Genomic DNA, 14,060 nt, shown 5'->3' with positions numbered 1-14,060 from the left:
TTTTATTCGCATACCTAATGGTCGATTAGCAGAAGGGCGGTTTCGATATAACATGCTGTGCTGGTGGGTGAAAAGTATCTCCCAGTCTGGATGTTTAGGAATAGGTCTAATTTTATGTGCATAGCATAATATAAGTTGTTGTCTTCTGATTGAGAGGGGGGGGGGGGAGGTTCATGCACTTCAGCATATAGGCTGTGTATTGGAGATGTGCGATATGCTCCTACGGCAATGTGTATTGCACTATGATGGATAGGGCCAAACCAGCGAAGGACACTAGGTCTTGCTGAGCTATACACTGGTACTCCATAGTCAAGTTTTGATCTTATTAAGGCTCTGTATAATTGCTACATGGTAACTCAATCAGCTCCCCACTTAGTTGCTGAGAGAACCCAGATGATATTTAGCTTTTGTTGACAGGATGTTCTTAGGTTTTTAATATGCTCTAAAAAGGTAGTTTATGATCTAATGTGATTCCTAAGAACCGTATGCTGTACAGCTATTGGTTGGCCTTTCCGGATGTGGGTGAAGTATACGTTGGCAGCAAAAATTGATGCACAACGTTTTATGCGGACAGAATTGAAATCCATTAGTTTGTGCCCATGAACTGCTCTTAGTTATTGCCCCTTGTAACTGTCTTTCAACAGTATTCATGTTTTTTGCATGACACGAAATACTAAGGTCATCTACAAATAGTGCTGTATCAAGTGTTTGGAATCTGTTTGGCAACGTTGTTTACTGCAATTATGAAAAGTATAGCATCGAATACAGAGCCTTGGGGACTCCTTCTTGTAAGAGCACCTGGGATAATGAAGTTTTAAAACAAACCTGAAATGTGTGTTTGTACAGGAAGTTCTGAATGAAAATCGGGAGATGGCCCCGAAGTCCATGGTGGTATAATTCGCGAAGTATTCCAAACTTCCATGTGCAATTGTAAGCTTTACTTATATCAAATATTATACCCACCATGACATGGTGTTCTGATCTAAGAATGCATTTCAGATGTAGTTCAAGTGTTACTAGTATATCTAGTGTTGATATGATTTTTCGGATAACATATTGTGCAGAATGTAGGAGATTAAAGTTTTCTAGGTACCATATCAGTCAACGGTTTTTCATCTTTTCAAGAATTTTGCAGAAGCAACTGGTCAAGGCAATGGATCTATAGCTAGTAGGATTTGTCAGGTCTTTTCCTGGTTTAAGGAAGGCAAGGACTGTAGCATGGTGCCATTGTTTAGGGAATGTACCTTCTAGGTAAAGTCTATTGAACAGATCAACAAGTGACAGCAATGATTCACTACTTGTAACATCAAATAGTGAATATTATCTGGTCCCACAGAACTGTGTCTACATGTTAGAGCTCTATGCAGTTCGTGGAGAGTAAACTGTAGGCTGTATTTTTCATTCGCTTTAGACGAAAATTTTAATTTTTGTTTATCTGTATTTGTTTTAAATGTTGTGAAGGCTGGTGTGTAACTTTCTGTTGCTGATGCTTAGGCAACAGTTTCCCCTAAGATGTTGGCAATTTGGGCAGGGTCAGAAACATTCTGTCCCCACCATTCCATGATAGGAACAGGAATCGTCTGGTGTTTACCACTCATTTTTCTGATTATTTTCCAAATTTTATTTGTAGGGGTGTCTTGGTTGATGGTTGATGTAAAGCAGATCCAAGTTGCCTTTTTATTACAGCGTCTAACATACCTTGCTCTTGCTCTGGCGTATTTATACTGGATAAGATTTTCTGTAGTTGGACTGTGACAAAAGGAATTCCATGCTTTATTTTGCTCTTTTTTAGCTGCCCGGCATTCGTTACTTCACCAGATGCCAAAAAAATCCCGCCATATAGTGACGACACTCATATCATCGCTCGTGCATTTTTGGATTAAATATGTGTCTTAAGTTTAGTTTAGTGTCCAAATTGTGTTCTCCCATGAAGATAAACAACAGTGGTTACCATTGGTGAGAAACTTTTAGCATTCTACCGGGTATTTAGCTAGATTTCAGCATTATTTATCTGTTTCCTTTATAGACTGCACTGGTCACCATGTGGCTGACAGCATGGAAATAGAGAGCCGGCCAATATAACATGGCTGACATGCTGATATCTCGCCCTGACTGGGTTGGAAACACTCCCCTTGTGTGACAATACAGGTTTATTGCCTGCTTGTTTGTTTGTTTGTTTGTTATTTGGTTTTTAGGAGAATTAGCAACTAAGGCCATATTGCTCCGGGAATATGCGGTGGTCATTCCCTGACCTTCCCGCATCCTCCATATTTGGTGGTGACGGGACTGAACAGCGGTTTAATGAAGAAGCATGTGTTACGCACTGCTGCTCCTTCCCACCTGGCTACGGAGGCGCCCTTATTGCCTGCAACCACAATTGTGAATGCTTCACGAGAAAATTATGCTCATAAATGTATATTAACATGCGCATCTGATCTCCCCTCCCCATTCCATAAAATGACCGTGGATAAGTGCAAACTCTTGACACTAGTGTGATCTGTGACAAAACAGACTTTGGAATCGTGATAGACACCTCTACAAACACCCAGAAAAAGTAGTCCCGTCTCTGTACCTGCTTTTTTTTTTTTAACTTGAGTGTTTCCCCCCAAGTTAATTGTAAGAGGCCACTGTGGCCACTGGAAACATTGCCAGATACGTCACAGACTGGAAAGTCCAGGACTCTTGGACAACGTCCGACCACAGAGTGATAACCTATCAAATACGACGATCACTAGCCAGGACATCGGTACCCAAGCAGATGCTAAATTGCTTCGCGGTTCAAAAAAGCCAACTGGGATCTCTTCGGGGAGCTATTTGCACCTGCTGCAGCCCAGCACCTCGCCAATATGAACCTGCAATCTGACCCGAATGACACCCAAATGAGAGTCACCAAGATCTTAACCAGCATTAGCGAAGCTGCAATGAAACAAAAAAATCCAACACCAGGTGCGGTTCCTTGGTGGACCCCAGATATCTAAAACCTAGGGTGCGAGTTGGTTAGAAAAAGAAAACACTTTCAGAGACCGAGATGCTCACGGCCGGCCACAGAAATTGCAGTTCTGAGGGAAAGCTATAAGATGCAAGAAACAGGTACACAAACCTAATAACCAAAAGCAAGCGCAAGGCCTGGGAGACATTTGTAGGCACAACCGGAAATGCTCAACCCTGGGGAGTGGTGTACAAGATAGCGACAAACAAGCTCCCCAGAGGGGAAGTCATCATGACAACAAGGACACCGCAGGGCACCCTGACTACCACATGGCACCAATAAATAAAATATATGGGACACTATCTTCCTGGAACCAGCCATCCCGACCTTACAGGAACAACTGCAAATCTGTGCTGAGAGCAATGAATATACCAGAAACCAACATGAACCGCCATTTACCCTGGAACTCCAACAGGCTTCAACCCTCATACGAAACAATAAATGTCCTGGCCCGGACTTACTGGAGCCGGAAATTATTAAAAAGGTAACGGAAATCACACCAGAATTACTACTCAATCTGTATAACCGCTGCATTAAATCTGGCACCTTCCCAGGACAATGGAAGCAAGCGAACGTAAAACTTGTCTTGAAAAATCCGGCAAAGCCACCTGACTCGCCGAAATCATATCAACCGATCGTGCTACCAGTTATAAGTAAACTGTTTGAGAGATCGCTATACACAAGAATTAGCCAACACTACCAAACAGTTGGACTTGACATGGCAACCCAATTTGGCTTTAAACCACAATCATCTACTGTGGAAGCCCTAAGAAATCTAATAAAGTCTGCACCCTATGCGGCAGCAAATACTTTCTTGTCATATCAATTGATTTTTCTGGGGCGTTCGACACCATTTGGTGGCCGAGAGTCCTGGCAAATCTAGGGGGGAGGCACATGCAAGAAAACCTCTACCAGACTATCAAATCATATCTTTCACAGAGGACAATAAGCATCATCACACCTTATGGGAAACAAGATCAACCAGTCCACAAAAGCTGCCCCCAGGGCTCTGTTCTTGGCCCGCTCCTGTGGAACATGGTCCTTGATGAGTTCCTGGCCATGGACCTGGTCGAAGTCCACTCCCAGGCCTTTGTGTGGACGACTTAATCTTCCTCGATCTTCCTTAAAACATCCTTGATTTTGCTCAAACGAACACTAGACCTACACAGGCCACCAAAAATCAAAGTGGAAAATAAGACTATCAAACTAGTGGACCAACTAAAACACCTCGGCCTTATCTTGACTCTAAACTATCATTCAAGTACCACCTGATATACATCAGAGCAAAGATTAAGAAATACTCTGCACTAGTGGCCAGAATCACAAGACAAGATTGGGGTCTCAACAAATGCACCCTGTCACTGTATTATAAAAGAACCTTCCTACCAGCAATAACTTATGCCTCTCCAGCCTGGTTTCAAAAAGCCGTAACTGCCGTAAATTGATGGATACTGGACACCACTCAACGGACAGTACTGCTAACTATCACCCATGCTTGATGTACCACCAGCACTCCCACCCTACAAGTATTAACAGGGCCCTCACCCCAGGACTTAATTCGCTGCAGCATCACTCACAGCATTGCAAAAGGAAAACCCTGCACCTTCCTTGGTTTTACAGTAAACACAGCTGCGAATCAGAAAGAAGAAAAAAATCAGACTACAAAGGCACTTACAGCAGGTATGGCAGGACCGATGGACTGCCACAACCAAAGCGAAATTACAAAGAAATTTCTGTCCACCATAAACAGGGTGTACCCCAAGCCCCCAAACCCTGGTTTCAACCCAGCCTCTTCACAACCTATTTGCTGACAGGGCAGTGAGCATTCAACACGAAATTAGCTTCTTTCAAAATCCTAGAGGATCCCACATTGCTCCTGTGGGGAACCAGAAACCTGGATACACAATGTATGAATGTAAAAACTATAAAGACCTACACTGCAGACTTATGACAGCAACCACATACTTCCCAAGACATCTCGAGTCACACCTGCTAGATTCATGCAAAGAGTACAAGGCACTAATCAAATTCGTGCAGGAGTTCTTTACCCGGAGCAGAACAAATTGCTGTTCACAGGGATACACAATAATGAGAAACTCATGCAAGAGCTGCTTGCCCCCTCCAGGCCAAAACACAACTGCTGCTGCATGTAAGAAACTTCAATAAGGAGGAACCTGGGACTCTTAGTACAATGACCTACCTGATAAAGACGCGGAAATATGACTGATGTGTGTGAGGATACCCGCTCATGCATCGCCTGCACAGAAATGGATATGCTAACAACTGGACGGGACTGTCCCAGGAATGACGAACTTTCACGGCTTAGACACTTCAACTACAGTGACTACATGCAGCTTTGCTGCGACGCTTGTGCTCACCTGCACAGGACTTTTACTCCTCTTCCTGGGTGGGGGAGAAAGGGGATGGCTCTGCTATTTCCACTCCCCCTTGCCCACCCCTCTTTTCCTCCTAGTGGGACATTGTCATGCCCCACTGACCTTCTCTGCAGTCATCTTCCCTATTGACCTCATATTTTTGACTTTTCCCCTGGCCTTCAATCTCCTCCCCACTGACTAAACATCATAGCATATGCCTACACTACAAAAATTTTAACTGTTCAAATCAAGTTACGCATGCCCTTTTGGCCTCTAATAATCTCTTTAGCATCTTACCCCAAAAATTGCTGCATATTGCATTATTTTATTTTTATTTTTTTTTGCATAGGCCCATGCCACTGAAATCTCAGGAAACTAGGTAGCAGGGTTTGCCAGAGTAAAGCTTCATACTACTGTGTACTTGGTCTGCCTCCATGGGGCCAAGCGTGGGCAACGTTGCAGTAGGGGTCCAGCAGATAAATGGCCAGATGAACAATGATACACAACATTACACTTATACAAAATCCATACACTTTTAAATCTTTGGCCTTCCCAGGGAACTGGCACACCTACAATGAAAGCAACGCAGAGATAGGGGAAACCCCAGGTGCCGTTGGACATCAATACACTTTGCACTTTACACATTTGTTACTCAACCAGATTTTTGGGTGTATTGGCAATTTTGAAGAGGATTTTGGTATGTTTTTTCTGCTGCATGTAATATTGTTTTTGTGACATATTCAATTGCTTCGTCAGTTGGGGATTCTTTGATTATTTTCGTGTCACATTTAGCTAGTTTTTTATACATCTGCCAATTTGCTTTATCAGTGAGCCACTGTGGAATTTTAGTAATATTATAAGAGGGCTTATTCAGAAATTCAGTTAGTATGAGAAAATGATCACTATGAAGTGGATCATTATTTACTGACCACTTTAGAGAAGGATATAGCGCTGCTGAACAGATAGACAAATCTATTGCAGTATTAGTTCCAGGAGGAAGGTGAACATATGTAGGTGACTGATCATTTAGATGGAGAAGGTTGTTATTATTTAAACATTTTTCAATTTGTTTTCCTCTTTGATCAATGTTGTTGTTGCCCCATAGTGTGTGTGTGATGCTATGAGATTATCTAGATCATTTTGATGAAAGCTATAGCTAAGTGGAATGTACAAGGAGCAAATTGTAATGTGGATATCAGCAGCTACACAGACTGCTGCTACCTCAAGGGGAGAGTTCAGTAAAATGTGCTTGGCAGGAACATGTGGGTGTGCTAAAACAGCTACACCACCTCATGCAGTATTTTGATGAGTTCTGTCTTTTCTAAAGATATTATACTGAGACAGTTTTGGTGTATCTTAAGGTTTAAAATAAGTCTCTTGAAGGCACAGACATATTGAAATTTAGAGGTAAGATCATAAACATCATCAATATTGGCACGGAAACCATGACAATTCCACTGAATTATCGTGTTCATTATTTGTTTCTCGTTAGGCTTTCAGATCGTTTTCATGTTGAAGTTCTCTGATTTTCGCTCGTTTTTCTCTTTTTTTGGAAAGTAAGGCTTACATGTGTCCATGTCTTCTTCGACAAAAATTTATAGGACACCATCTTCTGCAGATTTTTCACTAATATCCATTTCTTCTTCATGTCTGAGAGTTTTGATTGGTTTTTCTTTGCATTCTTGGTTCGGGGAATGTAGTTTTTCACGTGGAATGGATAGTGGTGTATTCACTCCTTGAGTTTGGGTTGCACTGTACAGGATTTTGACGTAATTTGAGAAAGATTCTTTTGGGGGTACTGATAATTCAGTTTGCGTTGCTGTTGATTGATATGTTTTGACAATTTGGGCGTGCGTAGGTCTGTTTGGATGGGATGGTGGTGAGGTGATCCGCTTTGCCTGTTGATAGGAAACATTGTTTGTTTTATATTGCTGAATAGTTTTTCATTTTTCCAGTGTTCACATGTTTTAGCATAAGCAGGGTGGTCCTTTTTTACAGTTTGGGCATATTGTTTGAGGGGCAGTACAGGCTTCGCAGTCATGTTCTACTGAACCGCACTTTGCACAAGTAGAGGTTCCCCGGCAAGCTGGCTGGGAATGTCCATACTTCTGACATCAGAAACACCATAGTAGGTTTGAAATATATGGTCTGACATTGCATACCAGATATCCGGCCATAATAAATGTTGGATGATGCGGTGAGCTAAATGTCAATATCAGATTTCGTGTAGGGGTCAGATTGCCATTTTTTTTCTGGTTGAGATTCTCTTCACTTGAATAACACCTTGTTCTTTATTTCTTCTAGCATCTCCTCTTCAAACACATTAGTAAATCCCAGTCTGAGATCACTTCTTTGGAGGAGTTCAGTGATCTGTGGGCTGTCACAGTTACTGGTAGTCCTGCAAAGAGTTTAATGCTCAAAAGTTACTCTGAATGTCTAGCATTAGAGGTCTCTATGAGGATGTCTCCTGACCTCAGTCTTTTTACAGACTTGGGAGATCCAGCTCTACTTTCTAATTCCTTTTGGACTCTAAATGGTGAGAGTTTTCCAATTGCATTTTCACCAGTTGAGTGGATAATTAAGAAAGTTGGAATAGGATAATTCTCTGTCTCAGTTTTTTGGTGTTTGGCAGTTCCTGCATTGGAACTGTCTTTCATTTTGGATGTCTGGGGTGCTTCTGGCAGCCCAGATAAGTCAGAGTTTAATTTTCTCATGACGTGTTCTTTTTGGCCCTGAGAGATTGTCTTATTCTCCCAGGTTACCAGCCTCGCCACATGGAGGCAAGAGCAGTGCTGCCTAGTGACCCAAGTGAAGAAGAAAGGGTTAGTATAAACTAAAAATAAAAAAAGGGATTAAAGAAAGGTGATTTTCCTTTCTAGTTTATAGTATTTGGATAAATGTATTTAAAAATAATACTGAAGAGTTACTGGTCTTACAAAACTCAGGAGAAACGTATTTACAGTTAAGCGTACCAGATAATCACTATGAAAGTCACTGTATTCACTAATATCACTTGGCACTCGGGGGCCTTAGATGATGGGCTTTTCTGTTTCCGATTTATCTTTTTTTTAGAAAGATATCGTTTTTCAATATTGGAAACATTCTCATCTGTTAATATTTCCAATACTGAATTGCAAGTTTCTTCCTTTCTTTTCATTTAAATTTGTTAAAAAGAGACTGGTGAACAGAGAGAGAGTTTTTCTTTAACAGGCTGTTTAAATGATGGCGTATCTTTATCTTTATAAAGATACTCCTCTTTATACGGAAATGAAATGGGTATAGTCACTGTCTGTTCTTTTCTGCCAGGTGTAGTGGACTACAAAAATGTGTGTTGTATACGAGTGAACAATTTATACATGCATTTGTCATGTCCATTTGTGTTTACTGCTTGAAGAATGAGACTTTACTGATAGTGGGAAGGTTCAGTTTCTTTGCTTCTTCATGTGAGATATTGTTTTGTCTTGTATTTGTGTACATTTCCAGTGTTCATATATTCAGGAATAGGCTAAGTGTTCTTTCTCCTTTACAATTTGGAAGTACTGGTTTGGAGGATGTGAACATTTTACTGCTGCAATTCATAGTGGGCACAGAAAATGGTACCACTACAAGATGTTTAAGAATGGTTATATTTTTGGCATTTAAAACATCAATGAATTTGGAATATATATTCACTTGACAATATATTAGCTGAGGTATAAGTTGTGTTAAAGGTAAGAATAATGTTCAGGTTGAGGTGATGGTCCCATCCCTTCAAAGTGATATTCATTTTACAGCGATTATTCCTCAATCTTTTATCTCCTTGTAAATCTAATTCCCTGAAATATTAAGCTTTGAAAAGAGCCATCTCTCTCTCTCTCTCTCTCTCTCTCTCTCTCTCTCTCTCTCAAAGATCAAAGATGACTCCTCTCAAAGTATGTCAAGTGTTGTGAGGAATGATCTTAATAGGTGATCTTCCAAACTCTTTTAACTCAGTAGCTTTTTGAATGTTATGAACATGTGACTTCCACTGCAGTATCTTCAAGGAGTATTTTTCTGTTGTCAGAGACCCTGATAATCCTTTCTGTATGAGGAAAGCTGATATTTCCAAAAGCCTGTTCTCCTATTGAACATATAATAAAAAATAGTAGTATTGGTTGTGGAACTATCTGGTGTTTTCATTTATTTATTCTTTTGGCTGAACCAATTTTTATATAATCTTATGACTTTTCAGGGACATCACCTGCAGTGAAGGATTTGGATTATTCATATTTGTGCTCTTTTTAACACTGGGAGGGTATCTTTCTTCTCCCAGGTTACCAAGCCCACCATACAGAGAAAGAGCATTCTCACTTAGAGACCAGGACTTTTAAGGTTAGTATGGTCAATATAAACACAAAAAAAAAAAAAAAAAAAAAAAAAAAATTGATTATTATTTATTTAACTTCTTTTTTTTTTTTTTTTTTTTTTTTTTGAGTTTTGGGGTTTTTACTACATCTTAACTCAAATAAAGAAATTACTAAAAACTAACTCATGTTGTAATTGCTAATAAATTCACATGCACACGAGCCACAAAGAATCAATGAAACGATTGCTGCTGCACTTCCATTCATAGATGAACTTACCATTCATTATATTACATAATATTATGGTAAGGAAGTCAGTATAGCACACTGAAGCAAACATTTTAAAAAATGAAACAGCTATTTTCTTAATTTTAGTTGATTAATATATCATCTACAAGTTGCAAACAAAATGAAATTTTAGTAAATGAATGAGCTGGCAATCTACCATTCAATTACCTTCTTTATCGTCTTTAATAAGAGCAGAAACCTTATGAAAAGACTTTTCAATTCGCAACAGTAGGCATCTCTTAGTTTACTCCAACTCCCCCTCAATTCAGCACTGTTTTTCAGAAAATAAATTACGGAAATTTAAGATTTGAGAAATAAGAAAAGTTCTTTCACCAGAACTTCATGTCAGGATCACTCTCTTAACATCTAGCCTCCCTCCCCACATAACAATCATTATGCTGCATTATTTTAAAATCTTATCATTCAACAGAGTATATTCTGAAAGTCAAGATAAAATATGGCACATTCAATTTTTAGTTCATAATTTTAAAGTCTATTAAGGTACATGCTCACTCACCGATCATCACTACTACTAGACAGTTCACTATCTCTATCATTTATGTGCTGTGGTGATGATCCAGAACCTCCAAGTGGCTCCTTTCTGCTCTCATGTGCCTAAACAATGAAAAAAAAAATAATAATAATAAATAATTTAATACTTGGGTATATAATGATAACCTTAACCCTTCAGCAAATATGCAAAACACATAAAAATAAATCCAAGAGCAAGTACTTTGATATATTCTGTTCACTTTTTTTTCTTTTTTTTAAGAAAAAAACATTTTAAAATGCGGTGCATTAAAATTTTATTCTTAATTCAGACACTATAATGGACATTAAGAATAAATGTCTTTAGTGACATCCATCTTGAAATTCAAAAAATAAATATTCCTTGATCACGTTATGGCCAAAGATGAGTAGCAAGGTGAGCGAAATCAAAATGACATTAATGCTCTATGGCAAAAACTTAAGGGAGATGGCATTGTACTGCACTGTTCTGTGCAGACTTTTTTTTTTATAGCTATACTTTTCCAATTAAAAAATGATGCAGACTGAAAATGAATATCATACTGAGAGAGTGAGAGTGAGAGAGACGGGAAGGGGGGGGGGAGGTGCCTCTAGGTCACTCAAATGGCTTCTCACTCTGTACCAAGCACAGTAGAAGAAAATGCCAAGTGAATGATCTTGAGGCACTTCTTTTTTTTTATTATTCTCCCTATTATAAGGAATACTAAAATTGATATAAATATAATAAATATTTAAATTTATAAGTTTTTCTGTTTCATATTCTGTCTTTGACAACAGCAACTTTGTTGCTGTTTGAACAATCAAAACACATTTTGTTATATTTGCAGTAACTGCATTGCAAGGAAACAAAGGCAGGATATAACATCATTTGTGAAAAATGTATATGCTGCATATTTCAGAATTAAATTAAGTGACCAAGCTAAAAGTGGCCCTCTGCACATGTTACATACATGTGCGGAAGGCTTGTGATTGTGGAAATAAGGTTGAAAGAAATCTGTAACATTTGGCATTCTCATAGTGTGGAGATAATTTTGGGATTATATTAACAATTGATTATTATCTTCTGTAGTCCAATTTGGTCATTTGATTTTTCATATTTACATTTGTTTCAGCTCTGCTGCACCAGAGTTCAACTCAAAAATTTACATTTCATATATTTGGTTCTTTAAATTAGTCTGAATATATATTAGCCTGAACTCAAATATGGATGACCGTATTTGAGTTCTTGCTCTTTGCAAATTAATTAGTTCTCTTATTTTTTTTCTGCTATATGTGACAGAGCGGCACAAGTGAATGTTTGGCTGCTTTTCAGCAGTTCATCACAGAAATAAGTTTTTGGTATCAACAGATGTGGGTGCTGACCTGAAGTATCCTGCCAGTGATACTCCAATCCTTTAAAACCAATATTTTATTATTTTTATTTCAGTTCATTTCTTATTTGAGAATCTGCTTTTGGCTTTGTAGATGGATTTCTTTAATCCTTTTGTGTAACATAGGCTTGTTGTTGTTGTTATTTGGTTTTTAGGAGCATTAGCAACTAAGGCCATATTGCTCCGGGATATATGGTGGTCATTCCCTGACCTTTCCGCATCCTCCGTATTTGGTGGTGACGGGCTCGAACCCCGGTCTAATCAAGAAGCGTGTGATATGCACTGCTGCTCCTTCCCACCTGGCTACGGAGGCGCCTGTGTGTGTAACATAGGCAGCAGCAGCATCATCATCATCATCATCATCATGCCAACCTCACAAAGGGCTAGCTAAAGGGCTCTTCCCATGAGAGGAGTAGGCTTCATAGTTTAATTTAATACAGAGAAAGACACACCATATGGCATGTGCCAAATAATAATAATAAAAACACTTGAAAATTAAAATGGTTATCAGAGCAAAGTAAACATTACTATTGGTAATTGTACTGTTTTCCCCCCTTTTTTTAATATGAAAACGATATTAGACCCTATAGTACCTAGTACTGCGAGTGGGCTGACGGTTGAAAAGAGGAAACAAGATACTTGTTGACATTAGATTTTAATTTCTGTAGAGTATAATTTTAAGGAAATATATGTGAAGGGAGGTTGTTCCAGAAAACAGAAGTTGAAGGAATAAATAAGAAAGAAGAAAAGTTGGTTCTATGATTTTGAAGTTGGACAATAAAAGGATGCTGATTGGTTGTGGAACATGTTCACCTTGGTTTTAAACATAGAGGGAGAATTGCAGAAGCCAATTCAGAAGAACAGTACTCATAGAAATATTGATAGAAAAGAAATACAGCAGAAAGAGAACATCTATGAGAGAGAGATTGAAGAAACATTTTAAGAGATAGGTCATTAATTAATTTAACTGTCTCCTTTTGAATGGAGTCTAGAAGCTTAAGAGACAGGATCTGGGGCATTGCTCCAGATATTATTATTATTATTATTAGCCATATGGGTGCAATGAAGCCTGAGGCTTATGCTGCACCAGCCAAAGAGAGAGAGAGAGAGAGAGAGAGAGAATAAGAATCAGAAGGGAATCACCAAGAAAAAGAAGAATGATGATATTCAGCTCAGGACCCTGGGTGTGCCTAAGCCCATACTCATCAGATGGGAGCCCCTGGGGTTAAATATAGAAACAATATTCCATGGTAGGGCAGATTTCTACAGACCAAATAGCTATTTGGAAGAAAATTAATGCAAAGATGAAAAAGAATAAAAGTCAGGGTAATCCCTACTATATGATATAGCAATATATCATATATTAGGGATTACCTAATATATTTCTAGAAATTATATAGCAATTTATGATCTTGTCTAGAAATCTAAGTGTCTTCAAAGATGAGCACAGCAGCAAAAAAATTCTTTTTTGGGAGATATAAGACTGGTCTGAGTACTAGAAGGATTGAAATTAACTGAACAGCCTTAGCACATTCATTAGTAGCCAATGAAGTAAAAGTAAAGTTTAGATAAAGTAAAGATATTAATGAAAGTGCAGAATAAAGGATTTCATCCCTACAATAATAATATTAGTGACACAATCTAAGCAAACATTGCATCAAAAAATCTGGAACAGTAATCAGACCAAGGAAAGAAAGAATAAAAATCACGCAGATCATCACATTTTGCATTCCTGTAAAGCCAAACAAAATGAGGATGAGAATGGCCATGAGGGAAAAGCTCTATTGAAGACGAGACCATCACCAAGTTGTGATCTGAGGTACCTAGAGGACTCACCTTGACTGTGTACTTGGAAGGGTTGTATGTGAGAAAAAGATCAAGTGTGTTGGCTGTGTGGTTAGGGTTGTCTGGTGTTCTGATAGGTAATGAAAGCCTGTGCAAGCTCATTAGTAATTGCAGAAGTCTCAACATCTCGGACCAGCTGGGTCTGTGTGACTAGAAACGGAAGTCAGCTGGAGTTGTGAACATTAAAATCACCAAGGAAAATTATTACCTCCTTGGATTGGAAAAAGTTTAGTTTCATAGAAAGGAAGTCAAAGGGTTCCAAATGATTAGTGGAGTTGGGAGAACAATAGATGCAATAGATAAAATGCCAGAATGTGGTGTAGACATTTTAAGCAAGAGAAGA

At 38.8% G+C, this 14,060-nt stretch overlaps 1 protein-coding gene across 5 annotated transcripts in view; it reads right to left on the bottom strand.

Annotated features, from left to right (window-relative positions):
- Nucleotides 1-14,060, bottom strand: part of baz (par-3 family cell polarity regulator) — a 760,042-nt gene that overhangs the window by 490,830 nt on the left and 255,152 nt on the right. For all 5 annotated transcript variants that reach the window (XM_090374871.1, XM_090374873.1, XM_090374874.1 and 2 more), the window contains exon 6: nt 10,492-10,589. In XM_090374871.1, the coding sequence (XP_090230997.1) occupies nt 10,492-10,589 (98 nt within the window). The remainder of the gene's footprint in view (nt 1-10,491; nt 10,590-14,060) is intronic.

Source organism: Mastigoproctus giganteus, chromosome 1, assembly GCF_048544385.1.
Source record: "Mastigoproctus giganteus isolate SK-2022 chromosome 1, ASM4854438v1, whole genome shotgun sequence".
In the NCBI taxonomy this organism is placed as follows: Eukaryota; Metazoa; Arthropoda; class Arachnida; order Uropygi; family Thelyphonidae; genus Mastigoproctus; species Mastigoproctus giganteus.
The sequence above is the reverse complement of the archived record's forward strand: the minus strand, read 5'-3'. Positions and strand labels throughout refer to the sequence as shown.